The following is a 21,832-nucleotide window of genomic DNA, read 5'->3' on the forward strand; positions in this document are numbered from 1 at the left end:
TTAGTTAAGAACATTTTGCTCTTCTGTAGTATCTTCCATTTAAGTCTCAAAAGCATCTTACAGACATTGAATTTCTCCCCAAAGCACCACAAGAGGCTGGGAAGTATTTTTATCCTTATTTTGCATGTGGAACCAGAGAGAGGTCATGAGATCACACAGGAAATCTATCAGAGTTACTCCTGTCTCCCAACCCCGTGCTGTTAACCATAAGACCTTGTTTTTCCACAGAGAAGGGGTATTGATGTTTGAGCTGGCAAGGAACCTAGCTCGCTTGCTTAGCTGAAGATGCACAGGGAACAGATATATTGTCAGATCATGTCTGTTTTCAATAATTATTTTCTGGATTACACATAGTTATTTTGTATACATGTCTTTAGCTGAGGAAGTATCAATTGTTAGCCAAAAATCATGAAATTTCCCTGCTGATAACCCACTGACCCATTGTTCTCATCATTTAAGACTGCTCTTAACTGTGTTCCCTTCCCTTACATCTACCTGATAATATAACTGTCATCTTATGGTTTGATTCCATTTGTTCTTTTTCTCATCTTACAACCAAAAAACAGATGAATGAAAATATTTCATTTAACGTTGGCAATTGAGGTATATATTGACTTGTAGGTACATGTGTATTGTAGGAACATACCATAGAACAGATCCTTTATCTTTAGCCACAAATGCTCAAACTACATTTAGGAAAAATATAGTTTCTGTCCATCTTAGTTTGGAAAGGTGACAATGTAAAACTCAAACCATCTTTTTCTTCTAATGAAGAGAATATTGGAAGTGAAAAATTACAAACAACACAACAAAAAAGGTAAACAATTTGTAGCATAAATTGTTGCATTATTTTAAACATGAACTAATGCTTTCTTTTGTACTAGGGTGATCAGAAACTAAGTGGTGTCTAAACACAACATAGAGAAATGGAAAGCAATTTTTATTTTTTTTAAAGGGGAAAAGATTTTACTATTTCATCCTGTAATTGTCTTTCAGTGTACAAGGCCCCCTTCACTTCTTAAAGTTTGTTCTGAACAAGGGAAAGAGAACAGTGTTCAGGGGCGAAAAAACTTCAGTAGACTGGCTATCTTGTTTATAGTCCAAATATTTAGTTTCGTATTTATAAAGTGCCTTCAAGTTACATAGGCACTAATACAAATTTTTTAAACTATGATGGACTCTCAATATGGCTTATAAAAGTAAGCAGCCTCTCTCTCTCTCTTTCCACCTGATCGCGAACAAATCCTCTGCCAGTTAGTGTCAGACTAAACTGATGGATGTTGCAACCTGTCCTAAACTGCTGAACTTGGGCAGACTTTCAGGAGGAACAAGTTCCAAAGATGGGTCTGTTAGAGGATAGCTTGCTGCCAAATCCTAGAGTTCAAGTGTCAAGCCACATAGGGTTTAGCTATTAACCCCTTGGATTTAACGCTTCAGCAAGCAGAATTCCAGTACAGAGAAGTGTTATGTGCTGTGTATGTCTTGTTAAATACTTGTTAAACAATATTCTTAAACTTCTGAATAACTCAAATAAAAAGTATATTAGTGGTCCAGCCTGGAAGTGCCAAAGGTATGGCTAAGTATTGAGGCCCTACTCAGAGAGGAAGGGCTGTATTCTGTCAGCTGTTGATTGGGGAAGGCATCTTGAGCCATTGCTCTTAACTGAACATCAGGGCCCAGTGCTGAATACATTATAAACCCATTATAGCATATCACATAATCACTCCATTAAGGATGTACGCTGTTCCTTGAACAGTCTGCCCCCAACCATCTCTCCAGATGTCTTCCCAATAACCAGCAGCATTATTTCCATCTTGTCTAGCTTTCATCCAGAATGCTATCTCTGACACGTATCAACTGGAAAGCGAACTGTTGGATCTGAATTTGAAGGAAAACCAAAAATGGGTATCAGAACAGTGGTAAAGCAGCAGCCCCAAAGTTTGTTTCCCTCCGTCACCTTCATGTACATGTAGAGGGAATGGCTATGGACGTCGTCATTTTCAGAACAAATAAGATTTATTTCTTCAGTGCAGCTTTTGCTTAATCCAAGCAACATATCCACTCTCTCATGCAAATATAAACTAGTCAAGCAATTTTTCCTACAGGCCTGGAAAGAAGAGAGATTGTTCTGTTTAATATTTTGAAGATGCTCATACACTGTGGTTGTGGTACTATCTGAGTAGTTAAATTAAATACAGAAAGGTGGTGAGAGAGACCTCTAAAATCAAATTGCTCATGTTACCAAAGAGCTCAGGGTTCCATGGGAGGAAAAAACACAACCACTGTAATGTAGCTTGTTCATACCTACTAGTACTTGATTTGTGGTCAATCATATCAAAGGTGGCTAAGAGTAAGCAGTATCTGTGTGGACTCATGATGTCTTTCCATTATTACCTGAAGATCAACCAAAAAATCAGTACATTCTCTGTGCCTTACATCGTTTGAAAACCCACTGCACTAAAGATTAGGGGAAACCAGAGAAGACTTAAATAATGCAGAAGCTGACTAACCGTTACCTTCTGAGTAACATCCCTGTAAAGGAAGGTTTGAGTGACCATAGCTATAGTCTGTTTTTATTAAAATAAATAATAAAAGTGAATCGAATAATATAACTATTACCCAATCAAGCATTTTTTTTGCCCAATAAAGGTACTATTGGAGGTTGCAGGAAGGTTTTCTACTAAATCAAAGGTATATGATTGTAAACCTGGCACTGTGACAACAAACAGTGACTTAGAAATCTAGCATTAGGAGGCAGCAACCTATTGGGAAATGAGCTTTCTAAATATGTGCATTGGTAGAGTGAAAACCTATAAATATAATCTATATTTTTACCTTTCACTTTTAGTGGGACGCAAGAGTGACTTTCATCGCACTCATGTTTTTTGTTTTTATTTTTTTAGACCATCTTACTATCCAGAAATGTCAGTTTTGCTAAATTATCACTTCCATACCACCTTTGTGAAAAAGAAGATTTTTGGCTTACTTTGCTCAAATGACAATTTTCACTTAGTTAATAGTATTTTTGAGAGGGGAAGGGAACTGCAGTCCCGTTCCCCCCTCGGACCATTTTTGAGACCAGATCAAAGGTTTTGAGTTTTGCATTTTTCATGTACCTTTAACTACCTCAAAGAAAGTGAATGCAATAGCAGATATTATGGACTTGCATGGTGAGTAATATATTAGACGAGGATGCTCTTTGACACCGAGATTATGGTGTCATCCTCCGAATATAATTCAGAGTTTGAAATTACCTTCAGTGACTTCTCAATTTAAATTTTAATCTAAAACAGCAGCCTTCTAACCTGCGAATTTTGTTCGTCTTACTGTAGTAAAATATGTGCTCAGTGCTTTAAAATACATTGGTAGTTTCTTCTCAAATTGTAAATGTCACATTACTAAACTCCTATTGCTTGTGAAATAGCTGTGTAATCACTTTTTAATATGGTTCTGAAGTTAGGGAAGTAAACTTACTTACAAAATGTCCTTAACTTGTCACGAATAGTTTTATTTACAACCGTTCTAGACAACAGAATTAAATCATTAATGGCTGAAGAGGAAAGAATTTTTTGAATTAGAGCAGTGTGTGCATTAAAAAAAAAATTTAGTGTGGAAAATATGCTCAATTATATTTTATTGGCACATAAAATAGCAATCGTACCACCAAAGTGTTCATGCTTATTATTGCACATTAACACAGAAAAATCCTTATATACCATAATTTTCCTCAAATTTTGTTTGGAAACCCTTTTGGTTATAGTTTCATAATATTACTATCTTCAAGAATTATACTCTTCTAAAATTAAAAAAATAATTTTCAAACTCCATTATGTGATGAGGGCTTAACTAAAGACTGTCCCATTAAGCTCATCTGTTTTCACTGTACATGCTTTCAGCAATATGTACAAATTGCACATGGGATAGTTTTTATAGAGGGAGTATTGTCTTTTTTAATGCAGTTTACGATGGCGATACCTGCCAGCTTTTTCTTTTGCTGCATTGGCACAGGCATTGTGCTTATTTTGTTGTAAGTGATTCCAGTATTTGATCAGTTCACTAGGCTGGAACTGATGGGAGGTAATTAGGTGGCTATATTTACAGCTGGAATAAGAAACTCGCCAGTGATTGAAGACGAACTCATTGGGTGGGGGCATAGGGTCAATTCGCAACTTGGCAAGACAGATGCCCACATATACATCCTCTAAGTGCAAGCGTCTGATGCTCAAAGAGACTTTAAATACCTTTTCTGCCAAATCTCCAGAAAAAACATAACCAGTTCCTGAGCAGAATACAGGGTAACGCTCACTTGGATACAGATCAGGTGGCATATACCACTTGCTATCCTTGTTCCTATTAGGTGCATACCCTCTCATTAGGTAACCTGTAAAATACTTGTGCCTTGGAGGCAGTTCTGGCTTCAGAAGCTTATGTATTAAATATTCAGTATTGACAAACATATCACTGTCCGTTTTCATAACATAGGGAACATTTGGACAGTAGGTGGCAACCCAGTTCATCCCCATAAGAGTTTTAATGGTTAAGTTATAATAAGTGTCTAAATATTCTTGTTGAATAACGTCATGGTATTGTCTGCTTTCCTCCAGTATGGCACGTTGGAGGTATCCATTTAGTTTAATGCTTAAGCCCAGCAAAAAAATTCGAACAATTTGGATACCTGGTGCCAAGCTTTCATTTCCCCACGTTTGCCGAATAGCTTGTCTAGCTTCCACTTGGCCTGGTTCTGCAGCTATGAGTAGTATTAGAAAAGGACTCTTCTCCTGGCATTTTTTGGGCTCATTTATTATATACTTAAAATGATATGAAGTTGGATGTCCAGTACCTTTCTCATTGTAAATACTTCCATTGGCACTAAGTGTATTCTCTAAACCAGTTACTCCTTGTGGTGACAGGTCAGTGTTGTTGGAATTAGTGACTGTCTGAGGCCTCAGAGTCTGAGGGACTGTATCCTTCCAAATGTTCCTCAGAGAACTGTGGTTTGTCTCGCTTTTTGTAGACCTAAATCCTCGAATAGTGTAAGCCACAGGATTTTCTTTGAATCCAGCCTTGCCTGGCAGCCAGTCATGATGATTAAAGAACAGAAACATAGCAAAAAGAAACACGAGAGAAAGCAAACCAATAAGATGGGTGCGAAACAGAGACCTTTTGGTATTCCACGTCATTTTTGCAAAACAGCAGTGTCGTCTTCTCCACTGAAGCATGTTGTACGTATCCAACAATGTGATGTGAGATAATAGTTGAACAAAATGCTTTTTCCTTTCTTTCTGAATCCACTGCTATTTTTTGGTTTTCATCTTCTGTTGTATTCACGTTGAGTAATTCTCTGCAAAAGGGTCACTCTGCTGCATAGGTGAAAAAATAACAATCTTTTACAATTCACCTTAAGATCAGGTTTTTATAATCTAAAGTTACAGTGAGAAATAAGAAACAAATAAAATTTGAATTTTAATGATAAAATATTAGTCCCAGTGTAATTATCTAAACAGAAAGTTGAATTCCACACTAAAAAGCAAACTTAATTTTTTAGGTTAAAATATACTTGATGCATTAGCATTTGGGAAAAGTATAGCGCTTGATTAAATTACAAAAAACTTTGCTTTATATGGGTAGCGTATCCTAGATACTAATGATTTGTCTTCTCCTTCCCACTGTGCAATAAAAGGTAGCTTGTTCAACTCTGGACAAGAAAGTCTGAAGCTGACTTAAATCAGCTCTATGTATAGTGAATGTAAAACTGTTCTACAGTTCTTGAGAAAGGCCAGATGAAAAGGCCTTGATACCAGATGGGAAGGTTTATTGGCATTAATTAAAATGGATTTGACATGTAGTGGGTAGTATGGCTCACAGTCAGAGGCCCTTTTTGTAAAATGGTCATGTTTGGGTAGTGGGACAGACGGTGCAAGGTTGATTATAGCAGAGTTCTGTTAGTCACAGTACACTGCTTGGCATGTTTCCATTGGCCCCTACTGTGTTCAGAAACTCAGTGAGAAGTTGCATCTGTCAAATTAATTTTCGGGGTCCAGTAACCTCATTGCATGATAAACGATAAATGCATTTGTTCGTCTTTGACTCACCTTTAACCTTTTGTTCCACAAGGAGGGGTTGAAGAGAACATTTTCCTTACCTGAATCCTCTGTGGTTAATTTTAAAATTAAATATTTAATTTACTATAGTCACAGAGAGTTCAGTTGTGTGTACAAAGTAAAATTACACGGTAATCTCAATTTTTATAGTAAATCACAGATTATTAATACTTTCATTGTTTTTAAAGTAACTAACTTGTATGCTTCTGTTACAATGTTACAGTTAAAACAAAATTACACTAGCAGCTGCAACTATAGAAAATTTGCTAACTTAGCTTTACAGCATCACTTCCCATCGCCTCATAAATTTATTTTAGATTCAAGAGCAGAGTCAATATGGCAGCTTCATGATGTTGCATATTAAAAGCTGATCACATCATCTCATAAATGAGCCTTTCATTGCACAGTACAAATTTGTTCGTGATTTTCAATTTGCTCTAATTTATTTCTAGACTCTAGGGTTTTGAGTTGGAAAAAAAAGAAGCCTATCTTGTTGGAGTCCCATGGAAAACACTTCTTTTATGTAAATGAGTAATTTTATTTAATTACTTCGCTATCTTCCAAAGCCAATATTTGCATTAATTCTTCATTTTAAAAAAAGGTAGTGACATGTTACATGGATAATTACAAGATTTAAACTGTAAAGATGTAATTTGAAAGGTTGGCACAGAGATAATTTATTAAATCATACTATGGTTAGAGATTAAAAATCTTTACTTACTCCCACAAACGTGTGTGTGTATATCTATAGCCAGTGCCCAAAACATGCAGAAAAAATAAAAATGATTCTAAAAACTTTATGTAGAATTTTTTAAAAAGTGGCCATATGTCAAACTAAATTTAAAGTGGAAAAAATGAATATATCTTTATGCAGAGGAAAGCTCATTCAGAATATTTGGATACAGTGCTGGAAGTATTATCTTACTGAATGAAAGCTATAGTTTGTCTATTTTATTAACCTCCACTAGGAGGAGCAAGTAAGTGGGGATTTTAACCATGATTTTTAACAATGTAAATGTATCTGAAAAGGCCGTACAGTTCCAAAATTCTGCTTCTGAAACGGTAAAATATTTGCTCAGTGATATATTCAACTCTTCTATATGAACATTTTCTACTATTGTATGCAGTGCCTAAACCCACTGAGTTGAAATAGTTTTGTCTGAAGTTGAAATTTAGTGGCTCATGTCATTTACTTGATACTGAGCTGCCTCTAAAACTATTTTAGAATGTACACAATGCATATCTGTAACATGGAGGTTAAAGTTGTAAGTGATAAAAATATTTAATTTGAGAACTAACATGAAATTGTCTGTGTAGGAGGAAATAAATCCCTCAGGATTTAATTTTGAGCTGATCTGCCTATTCATGAACTTGGGGGGTGGTGGGGGTGTGTGTGTGTGAGAGAGAGAGAAATATATAACGCTGACAGTGCATTTTATGTGAAAAATCAGTGGTTTCAGTTTTGAAAAATTTTACATGAAAGCAAATACAACAGTCTTACTTCAAATGTCTGTTCAGCCAACATCTCTCAGTTCAATGAATATTTAATGTCCGCTTCTGAGGGCAGGGATATATTTGGTAAAACATTGTCACTCCATTACATATGTATGTAGGCTCTTATAGATTTCAGAAAGGTAAAATACAGAATTTCTTGAAAAGCTGAATGAAGGATAGCAACTGCAGTTCAGTTTAACTTTGTAGACACACTGAATAACTCCACTACTACAACTTCCTCTTATTAAATGCAAAAGATTTCAGTGAATTTTACTTTGGTAGCTGTAACTATGAAATAATATTTCAATGTTTAATTGATGTAACTTTTTTCTGTGCACCCATTTTTAGTTAGAGGAACTTGAAAGTACTGAAGACTATTTCATGTACAACAAACTTCTGAAAACTTGTTTTGAATTAATTTTCACAAGAAAATATAGGAATAGAGGATTTTAAAAGCTGAAGCTTATTTAGAGTCTGCATGCTTATGTGGTCTGTTTAAATTTCTTAATATGCTAAGCCTATCCTCAACTCAAAACTTCAAAAAAATGAGGTGATTTCTTCAAATGTTCCTTGATTGTCATGGATGTTCATAAAATCGTATATTCAAAAATTGTATAATATTTCTTGTATTTAAAAATGTCGTCTTCTCTAGGCTTGTGGAAATATTTACTGGAAGACTAAATTAAAACTTGATGTCTTCGTTATGTCATTTGTAATTGTAGTTCAAAACATTTTAAAATGCGTGAAGGAAATTAAGAATTTTATCTCTAAGTATAGTAATTGTCCTTTTTTGGAGAAGAAAAAGTGACAGATTGTATTACCGAATAACATTTGTCTAATGTTTAACAGACTGTGAGAAGTTGGCAGTGTACATTATGAAAAGCATTAATGGATTTGTTTCCTGCCACTTGACTGTTTTATTAGGTAGAGTATTATCAAACACTTGTTCAGTCAGTAATATTAAGCTGTATTTTTTAAAAAGCTTAGAATTAACACATCCTGTGTTACTGATAAGTGGGACTAAACCTACCTAGAGAGTCGAATAGTCACCTTGTCCTTTGAATGCTATAGTATGCAGCTGTGCATTTTAAGCATATTATTTATAAAAGCTCTATTTGTTTCTCAACACTTGAATGTGCAGTGATTGATGTATTGTGAATAGACCAAGTTCAACTGTAGAATGCCTCTTGAATGTTTTATTTTTGGTCTTTGCCCTGCTTGTGTTTCAGCTCCTATTTCCAGTAGTGCTCAATAATTATGGCTCTGCAGATTGAAGCTTTAGTTTCAGCTCTGCATTTATACATCCTGGATTTTCATATTTTGATTAGCTCTGTGGGTAAACCCTTAATTAGAGGGAAAAGTTGTGAAGGCAGCCTGAGAATTGGTGTACTGGTGGTAAATAGCAGCAGGGTTTAAGCACTTTATGCAGGGCCTAATATCTGTGTTGACATATTAACTGCATTAATCCTTTTCACAAAATGGACTATGCTCAAACTGATGTTTCTTTTCTGCTTGTTAAAATCCAATAATTTTAAATAATGAAATTCACAAAATTAACCATCACTCATTGGCACATTTGCTGCGGTTACTTTTTTTTTTTCAGTGAATCTTTTACAAAATTAATATTTTGGACAGATATTTAATACACGAGTTGTGTTTTGTTTTTTCAAGGTGCCACTCAGTTTTCAAGTTACATCATCTTGTTGTATCTTTTGTTAAATTAGACATGCAGACTTTGTCTACAGTTGCATTAGTTTTATCATATGTTAGAATTACCTGGGACAAAGTAAGCACTTCTATATAACACTCTTTAATCATTTATCATGTTTTATTGATAGATTTTGCAGATAAGGTTGTTCACTCTGTAGCTCTATAAGATTGTTATAGATTCAGGTCTTTTATTTTTATTTCAGATATTCCTGAGATTCCTGTTCGTTTTTTATCAATAAAGTATTTTAAGGTTACTGAGCTAAACAATAGGTAAACTGATTTTCAGTCATTTCTATCATGGTGCCTTTTTTTATAGTCAGAGTTAAACAATTAATGTGTTACATACGAAGCAGATAACTTGTAACGATGGCATGATGTAAATTACATGCTCACCATCTTGAGTGATACCAGTATATTAAGGTTTCCTTTGGGGATCTCAGTGGAGCCTGATACTACTTGTAAATGTGGTGGTTAATTGTACTTCTGGTAGATTAAATTGTGTCCATTCTTTTGCATGCTTCTTTAGTCCTGAATTAGGCATGCTGATAATATTTAATCTGATGTGTTGTTTGTGTTTAAGAGCACTATATAGAAAATTCAAAAAGGATTGAAGGTACTACTTAACTAATGTAATTTGACTGCATGGTCTGTTTTGACGGTTCAGGGCTCTCAGCGTGTGTCACACACAGCCATTTTACCAGGGCTTTAAGATTACTTCAGATAAGGATTAAATCTGACCTAGTTTGAGAGGATGGTTAACTGATTTTTTTTTTTAAAACAAGAGGTTTTTAAGTTTAATTTCTCAAATACAATAACCATAGATAGCTACATTATCCCCATAATCCCTCTTCCCTACCCTTAACCCTCAGTTGACTGTGAGAAACATATTTAACTAAGAAGTAAAGCAGTAGTGACATTTGTTCTCTGTTGTGTGGGTGCTGCGGGGAGGAATTGCTGGATTTCTTTTTCCACTGTTCATGGAAATGTTATCTCTGGGAACTATAGGCTGGCAGTGATCTATACCTATAGGATGCAAAGGTAATAGACAATTGAATGAATATCTCACACATGCTTTAGACATACCTTCCTTGGTTAGGACATTTATGTTGAGAGGATTATTGCCACTGAAAATAGTTTTGGCACGCATCACTTCAGCAAAAAAGATGCTATCGAACATGCGCACATCCCCCAAACGTCTGCTTCCTGCGATTGCTTTTCACGGTATCCAGTTTGTCCATCTGTCTGCTCGTTGCTGTGTTACCTTCTTTGCTTATAAGTGTCCATTTCTTGGGGTCTTTTGTTCATCTTTCAAACAAAAGAACAGTAGCTCTTGCTTGTGTTCCGAGGAGGGTTGTCTGCTCCTGACAATTGATGCATTGAAGCTTTTACATCTGGCATTTCCCTTGTCGGACAATGCAGTGCTGTATTCTCTTCTCAGTATCCATATTTCTAGCGATAATGTTAAGCAGCAAGTGCTAGAGTGTAGTGGTTCAGTTGCATTCAATAATGGGATTTATCTCTTCCGTCCTTCCTTCCTCCTTTGTTGCTAGGCAGTAACTGAAAAGGTTTTGAGAATTTTATCTAAGGGTTTTGGTTTATAAAATCCATTCCATAGTTCTTCAGCTGCTGCACAGGCAGGCAGCAGTTTAAATGTGGGCTTTGACAGATGCTGTCTTCTGACAGAGCAGAATTTAACGTCATTGCTTGGTTGACTCCCACGTGATTGTTTGCATTCATTTTGACTAAATCCTAAGGCAGCCAGAAAGCTTACAGGTTTTTACTTCTGTTTGATAAATGATACATATTCAGTACAAGTGTAGTGCTGAGTGAATAATATGAAAATGGGATGATTATTAAACGAATGATTCAGTTTGTTTTTCAAATTGTACTGCCTTATCTTTAATGCCATAACTTACAATTCTCTAATGTTTTTTTTGTTAGACATTACAGTTTCTTATTCTGGGTATACTTCTGCAGAGGATAAAAGCTATAAGCTTTTAAATATGTTAGCTTTGGTTAACCCCTTCACTGCTCTGTGAACATGCCTGGTTATTCTGTGTAAAATAGGACATATGTCCTACTATATTATAATAAAATAAAAATAGAATGCCCCCACCTTTATTCCCTACACCCATGACTGCTCATGTGGAAACTCCTCTTCATGATCTTAATTTAGTCAAAGCAGTTGGCAGCAGCTAATCTACAAATACCAAGGCTTTCAGCCGTTAGTGGTTTTCTTCATTGGTAGAAGTCACAAAGTTCAGCATTGAAGAAATAGGAAAGTTGAATGATTGTAAGAGACCCTGATATTTTTATAATTTTTTTTCTTCTTTTGAAATGTCTAAGCTATATAATTTGCCTTGATATTCTTTAATACAACTTGCATTAAATTTTATTTTCTCTCATTTCAACAACCAGGTCCTTTTATGGCTGTATCATAGTAAAGTATCATAGTAAATTATGTGATGTATGCAGTAGATGCAGAACTGCAAAAACTCCAAAGATTTTACTCAATTATGGGGAACACAATTGTACTGAAGAATGAATATTTGAGCATTTATCCATCTCGTCCTTTGAAAACGGTCCACTGATTTTTTATTTCTGAAACTCTTCTAATGGGACTAGCCATTGACTAAGATTGAGAATTTCTTCATTGGACTACCATATTATATGCTACCTCTGACTTGTGTAGTGCACTGGGCAAGTACCTGCTGTAATGGAAATTAAATAACAATTGATGCTTCCCCAGGTGCAGTCAATGTGGTTTACTGTTCCAGCTGCATGTTCTGATAACTTCCAAAAACGATTTAATCAGATATATACCTTTTATTACCAAAATATCAATGTATAAAAGTCCAACATGTTAATTAGGATGACCTTTTTTCAGTCTATTTCCAATCCTAATTACAATTTGTGTAAACCTGTTACCCTCTTTGAGGTACTATACAGTAACTCCTCGCTTAACATTGTTGTTATTTTCCTGAAAAATGCTACTTTAAGCGAAACGATGTTAAGAGAATCCAATTTCCCCATAAGAATCAATGTAAATGGGGGAGGGAGGGGTTAGGTTCCAGGAAACTTTTTTTCACCAGACAAGACTACACACACACACACGTTTTAAACAATTTAATACTGTGCACAACAATGATGATTGTGGAGCTTGGTTGAGGTGGTGGAATAAGAGGGTGGGATATTTCCCAGGGAAAGTCTTACTGCTAAATGATGAACTAGCACTCAGCTGAGCCCTCAAGGGTCAACATGTTGTTAATGTAGCCTCACACTCTACAAGGCAACAGCAATGGAGGGAGGAGAGACAGCATGGCAGAGAGAGACAGAGAACACACGTTGTGTGTGTCGCGCGCGTTGCCCCTTCAAGTATGCTGACCCCACTCTAAGTATACTGCCTTTTGAAGTAGATCAGCAAGTTGAGACAGCAGCTAGTGCTAGGAAGCTCCCTCCGTCTTGAGCCCTGTTGTCCCCTCCTCCCCCGCTCTGTGAACACGGGGTACATGAGTGTGGGGAGCGGGACACCCTGACAACACCCTTCTTCTCTTCTCCCCCTCCCCCTGCACAGCAAGCAGGAGGCTCCCGGGAGCAGCTCCACGGCAGAGGGGGTCTGGACAGCTGAACTGCCTGGCACTTGATAGCCTGCTGGGCGGCTGCTGCACAGGGAACTTAGTGGGGCTGATGGGGGAGCTGCCGGTCCACCCTGGTTCCAAGCCCCCACCAGCTTGCTGCAGCAGGCTGCTCTTTCTGCAAGCAGTGGACAAAGCAGGCAGCTGCCAAACAACATTATAAGGGAGCATTGCGCAACTTTAAACGAGTATGTTCTCTAATTGATCAGCAATGTAACAATGAAACAACGTTAACCGGGACAAAGTTAAGTGAGGAGTTACTGTATATTGGTAAAGACTTGTATCTGCTTTGGTCTAAAATAGTGATTTTAAAAAACCAAAAGGGTGAGTAATTGTAGGCAGTAACTATACTGCCCAAAGTGCACTATAAATAATTAAGAATCAGTATTGAGAAAAGTGTGTATTCCTCCTGCCTGTCTACGGACGTGTCTGTTCAAACTTTGGGACATATACAACTCATCCTCCCCTTCTTCCAAAACTTAAATATATTAAGGCTTGGTCTACACTACCACCTTACATCAATTTAACTATTACTTAGGGGAGTGAAAATCCACCCCCTGGTGTAATGCAGCTATACCAACCTAACCCCTAGTGTAGAAAGCAGGTCGACGTAGCTACCTCCTCTCTGAGGTGGATTAACTACACCTTTTCTGTCGGTGTAGGTACAGTAGAACCTCATTTATGAGCACCTTGGTAGTGGAGAGTGTTCGTAACTCTGAAATGTTCGTTACTCTGAACAAAACATTATGGTTGTTCTTTAAATTGAATATTGACTTAATACAGCTTTGAAATTTTACTATGCAGAAGAAGAATGCTACTTTCCCTGTCTATTTTATTTTTTTAGTAGTTTAACACAGTACTGTACAGGATTTACTCTCTTTTGTCTCTGCTGCTGCCTGATTGCATACTTCTGGTTCCAATGAGGTGTGTGGTTGACTGGTCAGTTTGTAACTCTGTGTTTGTAACTCTGAGGTTCTAATGTAGCATCTTCACTAAGTACTGCAGCAGCACCACTGCGGTGCTGTAAGTGTAGTCAAGCCCATAGTTTGTATATGTGTAGTAACAGATTACACCAAATATGACCGGTTGAAAGCCAACCTGCTGTTTTCTGAAGTATTTCCTGGAAAATCAAAAAGAATTCATGTAGTTAATTTAGTGATAGTGATTTACATAAGCAATGCTTTTGAATATCCACCTGAAGGCTGCTTTTTTTTTTTTTTTTTTTTGAATTTGCTGATGTTAAACTGCATGCTTGGAAGAAATGGACTTATCTGAAGTGGAGGAGCAAGTGTAGGATAGCTCACTAAAATCCATTTCCCTTTTTTATTTATTTTCATTTGTTATTTTGGGGCATGGCAAAACAATCTATGAAAGGCTATATATTCCAATATGTGCCTAAGTGCTATAATGCACGATGATCCCAGTATTTGTCTGTAAATGCTTTATTAAGATATATACAAAAATTATAAGAAGTCCACTTATGAAGGCTAAATTTTTATTTTGTTTTTGGTTAGTGACCACTTAATGGTTATGGGTGGCATATTGCTTATGGGTGAGAACTTGACATGCATCAGGCTTGTCATCCCAAGGGGAGTCTTTGACATGCTTCAAACCAAATACACTGCTTCAGGTAGAATAAACAAACAAATTTATTTACTACAAAAGAGAGATTTTCAGTGATTAGAAGTCAAAGCACAACAAGTCGGATTTGGTCAAATGAAAAGAATGCTCTTTGCTTTTAAAGCTGATCTTCACACTTTCAGTGCCCTTACAAACTTAGATGCTTCTCACCACAGGCTGGCTGGTTGCCTTTCAGTCAGGCTCTCGCCTTTGATCAGTGTTTCAGTCGCTTGGTGGTGGTGTCTGTTGATCAGGGTTCAGCAGCCTTTGGCCTGCGGCCTGCTGGTGTGTGGGCAAAACAGAGCCCACTTAACTTTGGAGTGAATATGGCGTCTCTGGCCTAGGTGTACTGTCAGAAACGTTTGTGCATCTTTATTGAAAAGTTTGAAATGTTTCTGTCAAACAAAAAAAAAATAGTGGCTTTATGGCCATCAATGTTACTTCGCTCATATTCCTGGCTACCCATCTGAACATTTAACTTGCAGTATACTTCTGCCTCTTAATTTTAACTGCTTTACTTTGCATGCTGCTGCATAGCACAGCATAATTTAGAATCATTTTGTATACTTTGTTTTTACTTCTGTTAAATTATGTTTTGGGTTAAAACACTTCTGTCATGCAATTAAATACTGATAGCTGTTAAAACATAATAAAATGGTAGGCTGTGCAAGTCTGTATGTGGAATGTATGGAATAGACAGCTTTGAGGATGGAATAGTTCAGCTTCTAAATCCAGGTATATGTGGCTGAAAAGGCTGAAGTTGCTCTGCAGAGCTGTATGTGCGATGATTCTATTCCAAAATGTATATGTTGTAGAGTTTTCAGCATATTACAATGAACAATTTAAATATAGCAAATGGCATAGTTTTCAAGTTGATTGTTTTGGCCTTAGTTGAATCTTATGAACAATTCAGTCCCTAGATCTATAGACATTGTTTTTCCCCGTTCTGGTACTTATTTACTTAGACAGGTGTAACTGTTTTTCAGAAATATATTTATTTAATTCTCTTTAGTTCTAATTAAGTTAGAGACGATTCTGTATCTTAAACTCTCTGCATATAAACATTTATTCATATACTAATAACTGTTGTTTGTTTTAAATAAAGAAATTATCCAGTTTGTAGTGTAGCCAGTGTTGCAGTGTTTTACTTGTGGTTTATTTTATTTTATGCTCGGAAAACAGGTGCATAATTTAGTGTCACAAGCATTTTCTTAACTGAATGAAAAACTGAAATCTAGAAATGACCACAAGTGTCAGTGTTGTCTTCCTTATTTTCCTTCTCAGACTTTCACTGTTGCTTAATTGCTTCACATACATTATAATTGCTTACAATTTTTTCTAAAAGCAATTTGGACTTTTGCCTTTCCAAGTTTAACTATAGCTAATCTACAGATTTTAATGTTTACGTTACTTTGTGAGTTTCTTACATGGCTAATAGAAATATAGCAATAATACTAGAGGAATTAAAACTATGATGTTGAGCACAGATCAGCAGGTGCTTTTGGCATTTCGGCCATGTTGGCTTTTTTTCCCTTCCATTCTTAATCAGTTATCACAGCTGTGCACTCTTTCTATACTTGATGTTAAATGATAGCTTTGTAGCGTCAAAGCAGCCATTACTTACAGGATCTCTGTAGCCTTCTCAGGAAGGCTCACGAGGTGGGGGATAAGCTTCTCCTAAGGCCTCTTGATTTCCTAATGGCCCGTTGCTCTGAACAGGCCCTTCCCCACCCTCTATCTGGTCTAGTGGGTGTTACCCAGATGCTATAATCATATCACTGAAGAACATAGGGTGCAATGACTTTTTTTGTTTGTTTGTTTTTGTTTTGGCGCACATAATGGAGTACATAATTCCCAGCATATCTGACTCCTGGTGTGGTAGGTGGAAGACTATTGAATACATCTTTAGGTTTTGGTTTACTTTTGTGATCCTAAGGATTTAATTTTTCTTCATAATTCACCGTTTAGAAGTCAAAGCCACCAATGAAGTAATGGTGGCTTCTGCCTCCCAGCTCCTCATGAATTAACTTCATCTTGATTTTATGTATGTAAATTCTCATTGAGATCAGTTTGCACTTATGTGGATAGGATCACTGTCGCAAGCCAGTCAGTTGACCAGTCAGATAATGTCAATTAACCATGTGTTGACCTATAGTAAAATATTGTCAGATATTCCAGCAAGAATGCCCTGATGTAGGTGACAGTCTTTGTTTTTTGATTGCATAATGGTGCCATCTGCTAGCAAGCCTATTTAAATATCTTGATCGCTCACTTTACTACATGCTAATGCCACCTGTTGGGGGAAAAAGGTGAACTAATTGCAAGTTGAGCATCTTAATTGCTCTGAAAGATTCCAGCCAAACATTTTGTGTGTAAGTAATATATTTGTGTATGAGCCCATCGGTGTACATGATGGTTTAGAAAGTACATTAAAGAAATTGACACCCTTTAAGAGCTTAGTTTCAGATGACCTGACAACAATCATTAAACCTCTTCCCCCCCGACTCCAAGAGCAAAGATATACAGCCATTAAGCTTCTCCCTTAAACAAAAGTCATCACAGCTATTAACCCCGCACACACCACCACCACCCTCAACAAAGCAAACAACCCATATTAAATACTCCTGTAAATAAACCCCCATTCCTCGCCTTTACCAAAAATCTCCTTCATGACCTTCCTTCCTCCATACACATGTATCCCCAGCCAAACCTTGCTGCGAACATGAAAAGTTAAATGGCAATGAAGGTGTGACATTAAATGTCGGTAAAGCCCCCTCCTTCTTGGTGCTGCTGAGTCCATTGTGTTTGCTGCAGGATGGAGGGACTGCATGCCCTCTCCCTTTCCATGTAATCTGGGATTCTGGGGCAGCATGCCTGAAGCTTTTGATTGGCTGGATTCTTCTGGAAGAGCAGCAGTTAAAAATAGAACTGAATGCTGCTGGTTTACTGAAATAAAAGAGAAACTTCATAATCTAGAGAGCATTCCAGAAGTAGTGAAACACACAGTACAGTGCATAAATTATGCAGTCAGTGGAAGCCAATATAGTTTGTTTGGATTTTTTTACTAGACCTGAATATGAGGAAATTAGTTCTGTTCTTCTGTGTGTGTGATGTGTAGTTAGAATGGACAAACATTTTTTGAATTCTTGTAATGTATTCAGATACTTTCAAAGATAGACTACTGCAGTCAAACAGCAAGAAAGGGAAAACTGGTCTGCACAAAAGTTTTCTTCTGTGCATCCCCCTTCTGCTTCATCTTCATGTTTCGTGATGATGCTGTCAGTCTTTTGATGAAGAGAGTGATATGGGCTAATAAGAGTTTTGCTACTCTAGCTGCTTCAGCATTAAAATCTCTTACTCCTGGAAGGTCCTCAGATGTTCATCAAATGGGTATTAAAAGGTTTTTGGATAGAGTGTGCCAGTGACCGAAAAAACTAACTTGACACCACACATTTGCTAGATATACTTCTGCCAGCAATAAGCCATTTCAGATAGTTGAAAATCCTTATATGCTTGATGTTGTTTTTTTCCCATAAGTTGTTCCAATTTACTAACTACCAAGAAAGAAATGGCCAACAGTAAGTCTTCTGATTGGTGAAGTGGATGATGTGAAAGAGAGTTGGTGTTCTTATTGTGCAAGCTCCTCACATGTGTCTAGTGTCTGATTAATGGAGCAATATTCCCAATGAGGGTGTCATAAACTTCAAGATGTGTGCGTACCATGGATTTATACAGAGGCAATATATTTTCTCTTATTCTCTATCCATTTCTTAATGATTCCCAACATGGTTAGCTTTTTTGACTGCTGCTGCATATTGAGTGGATGTTTTAGGAGAACTATCCACAATGACTCCAAGATCTTTCTTGAGTGGTAACAGCTAATCTCGACCCCATCGTTACATATGTATAGTTGGGATTCTGTTTTCCCATGTGCATTACTTGGCATTTATCAACATTGAATTTCACCTGCCATTTTGTTGTCCAGTCACCCAGTTTTGAGAGATCCTTTTGTAGCTCTTCAGTCTCCCTGGGTCTTAGAAAACATCTGCAAATTTTGCCACCTCACTGTTTATCCCTTTTTCCAGATCATTTATGCATATGTTGAATAGGACTAGTCCCAGTACAGACCTCGGGGGACACCACTAGTTAACTCTCTCCATTCTGAAAACTGACCATTTATTCCTACTCTGTTTCCTATCTTTTATTTTCATTGTGACCAACGATGTGGCTAATATGAGCTGTGTTTAGGCTTTAATGATAAATGAATATGCACACGTAAGGTGTTGTATGCCCATACAGTGCAGCTTTTCATTGGAAATGTAGCAGGTCTGACAGCTTCCTCTTGACATGTGTCAAAAGTGAAAAGTATTGTCAAGTTTTTTCATACAAGTACCAGTAGCCATTTTTTTGAGTGTCATTCAGTACAGCGCTCAATTTCATCTGCACTGAGTAAGCCTTGTCATACTTTCCATTAACTGTCTCAAAGATCTTCAAATATGGCTCTTGAGTCAGCTGCAGTTGAAGAGCTGGCTGTGTATTGCCCCAGAGTAATCAGCTTTAACATTCTTAGGACCATTTCTTTTGGATTCTTGAACTTAGTCCATTCAGAATATGGAATATGATAGTTCTGTGTTGTCTGATGCCAAGAACAAGTTGCTTGATGCTAAAATAGGTATTTGTGAGATTACAGAATTCCATCCACTTACAAAAACTGAAGAGAAAAATATAATAGGTGAAACAGCATGGATAAAATAAAATGATCACTCCCACAAATAATACAGCCTACATTCTTGATTCACTCTTCCATGACCAAGACCTTTTTGATGATGAATTGGATTCAGCTTGTGACCTCATAGTGGCTGTTGCCATTTTAAAGGCTGTACCAATGAACAACCAGTTCTGTCGAAGGGAGCAAATTATAAAGCAGAAAGCAGCCTCTTCAGTTGTAATACTGTGTGGAGTACAATCCCCACAATTGAATGAAAACAGCTTATCCATTAAAAGAACACAGTTAGATTGAAGACCTCCATTGCTGGGACTCTGGTGACCATGTATTACAACTTAAGATTAGAGAAGGAAAACAATATTCATCAAAGAGGAAGGAGGTGATACTGATGAATTTGATAACATCAAAGATGAAGATGATAAAAGAAGATGGGTTAAGTTCTACTGTCTACCTAGCATAAGTGCCTTTAAAATGTTTTTCTACTTGCTATGTCTTTTTTTGGATCTTTTTTTGTGTAATATTTCATCTTGAAAAATGTTACATTTAAATGCTAGTCTAACATTGCCTAAATGGTGGTAATTATTTTCTTCTTCTAGAAATTCATTTCATTGTTTTACATTTTTTTGAGTTGAAATAACCCAGCTAAGTAACTTGTGTTTTCATTGTTTTTTTTTTTTTTTTTTTTTTGCAATTGGGCATAAGTGTCTGTCTAAGGGTATGTCTACACTACGGAATAAGGTCGAATTTATAGAAGTCGGTTTTTTAGAAATGGGTTTTATATATTCGAGTGTGTGTGTCCCCACAGAAAATGCTGTAAGTGCATTAACTCGGCGGAGTACTTCCACAGTACCGAGGCTAGAGTTGACTTCCAGAGCATTGCACTGTGGATAGCTATCCCACAGTTCCCGCAGTCTCTGCTGCCCATTGGAATTCTGGGTTGAGATCCCAATGCCTGATGGGGCTAAAACATTGTCGCGGGTGGTTCTGGGTACGTATCGTCAGGCCCCCGTTCCCTCCCTCCCTCTGTGAAAGCAAGGGCAGACAATCGTTTCGCACCTTTTTTCCTGAGTTACCTGTGCAGACGCCATAACACGGCAAGCATGGAGCCCGCTCAGGTAACCGTCACCCTATGTCTCCTGGGTGCTGGCAGACGCGATACAGCTTTGCTACACAGTAGCAGCAACCCATTGCCTTCTGGTAGCAGACGGTGCAGTACGACTGGTAGCCGTCCTCGTTGTGTCCGAGGTGCTCCTGGCCACGTCGGCTGGGAGCGCCTGGGCAGACATGGGCGCAGGGACTAAATTTGGAGTGACTTGACCAGGTCATTCTCTTTAGTCCTGCAGTCAGTCCTATTGAACCGTCTTATGGTGAGCAGGCAGGCGATACGGATTGCTAGCAGTCGTACTGTACCATCTTCTGTCGGGCAGACAAGAGATGAGGATTGCTAGCAGTCGTATTGTACCATCTTCTGCCAGGCAGGCAAGAGATGAGGATGGCTAGCAGTCGTACTGTACCATCTTCTGCCGAGCAGCCATGAGATGTGGATGGCATGCAGTCCTTCTGCACAGTCTGCTGCGAGCCAAAGATGTAAAAGATAGATGGAGTGGATCAAAACAAGAAATAGACCAGATTTGTTTTGTACTCATTTGCCTCCTCCCCTGTCTAGGGGACTCAATCCTCTGGGTCACACTGCAGTCACTCACAGAGAAGGTGCAGCGAGGTAAATCTAGCCACGTATCAATCAGAGGCCAGGCTAACCTCCTCGTTCCAATAAGAAAAATAACGTAGGTGCACCATTTCTAATTATTGGAATCCTCCGTGAAGTCCTGCCTGAAATACTCCTTGATGTAAAGACATCCCCTTTGTTGATTTTAGCTCCCTGAAGCCAACCCTGTAAGCCGTGTCGTCAGTCGCCCCTCCCTCCGTCAGAGCAACGGCAGACAATCGTTCCGCGCCTTTTTTCTGTGCGGACGCCATACCAAGGCAAGCATGGAGGCTGCTCAGCTCACTTTGGCAATTAGGAGCACATTAAACACCACACGCATTATCCAGCAGTATATGCAGCACCAGAACCGGGCAAAGTGATACCAGGCGAGGAGGCGACGTCAGCGCGGTCACGTGAGTGATCAGGACATGGACACAGATTTCTCTGAAAGCATGGGCCCTGCCAATGCATGCATCATGGTGCTAATGGGGCAGGTTCATGCTGTGGAACGCCGATTCTGGGCTTGGGAAACCAGCACAGACTGGTGGGACCGCATAGTGTTGCAGGTCTGGGACAATTCCCAGTGGCTGCGAAACTTTCGCATGCGTAAGGGCACTTTCATGGAACTTCGTGACTTGCTTTCCCCTGCCCTGAGGCGCATGAGTACCAAGATGAGAGCAGCCCTCACAGTTGAGAAGCGAGTGGCGATAGCCCTGTGGAAGCTTGCAACGCCAGACAGCTACCGGTCAGTTGGGAATCAATTTGGAGTGGGCAAATCTACTGTGGGGGCTGTTGTGATGCAAGTAGCCCACGCAATCAAAGATCTGCTGATATCAAGGGT

General features: G+C 38.0%; 2 protein-coding genes across 3 annotated transcripts in view; one reads left to right on the top strand and one right to left on the bottom strand.

The window, feature by feature from the left end:
• Positions 1–21,832, top strand: part of CDC73 (cell division cycle 73) — a 164,333-nt gene that overhangs the window by 80,852 nt on the left and 61,649 nt on the right. The gene's annotated exons all lie outside the window — the stretch shown is intronic.
• On the bottom strand, positions 3,598–10,969 carry B3GALT2 (beta-1,3-galactosyltransferase 2). The gene is made up of 2 exons (XM_073356724.2): positions 10,389–10,969; positions 3,598–5,360 (listed from the first exon to the last, which is right to left on the bottom strand). The coding sequence occupies exon 2, from the start codon at positions 5,217–5,219 to the stop codon at positions 3,951–3,953; it is 1,269 nt and encodes a 422-aa protein (XP_073212825.1). The 5' UTR covers positions 5,220–5,360; positions 10,389–10,969; the 3' UTR covers positions 3,598–3,950.

Source organism: Lepidochelys kempii, chromosome 8, assembly GCF_965140285.1.
Source record: "Lepidochelys kempii isolate rLepKem1 chromosome 8, rLepKem1.hap1, whole genome shotgun sequence".
In the NCBI taxonomy this organism is placed as follows: domain Eukaryota; kingdom Metazoa; phylum Chordata; order Testudines; family Cheloniidae; genus Lepidochelys; species Lepidochelys kempii.

Coding starts and splice junctions, on each gene's coding strand:
- B3GALT2 (XM_073356724.2), bottom strand. CDS start 5,219: ATGCTTCAGTGGAGAAGACGACACTGCTGTTTTGCAAAAATGACGTGG.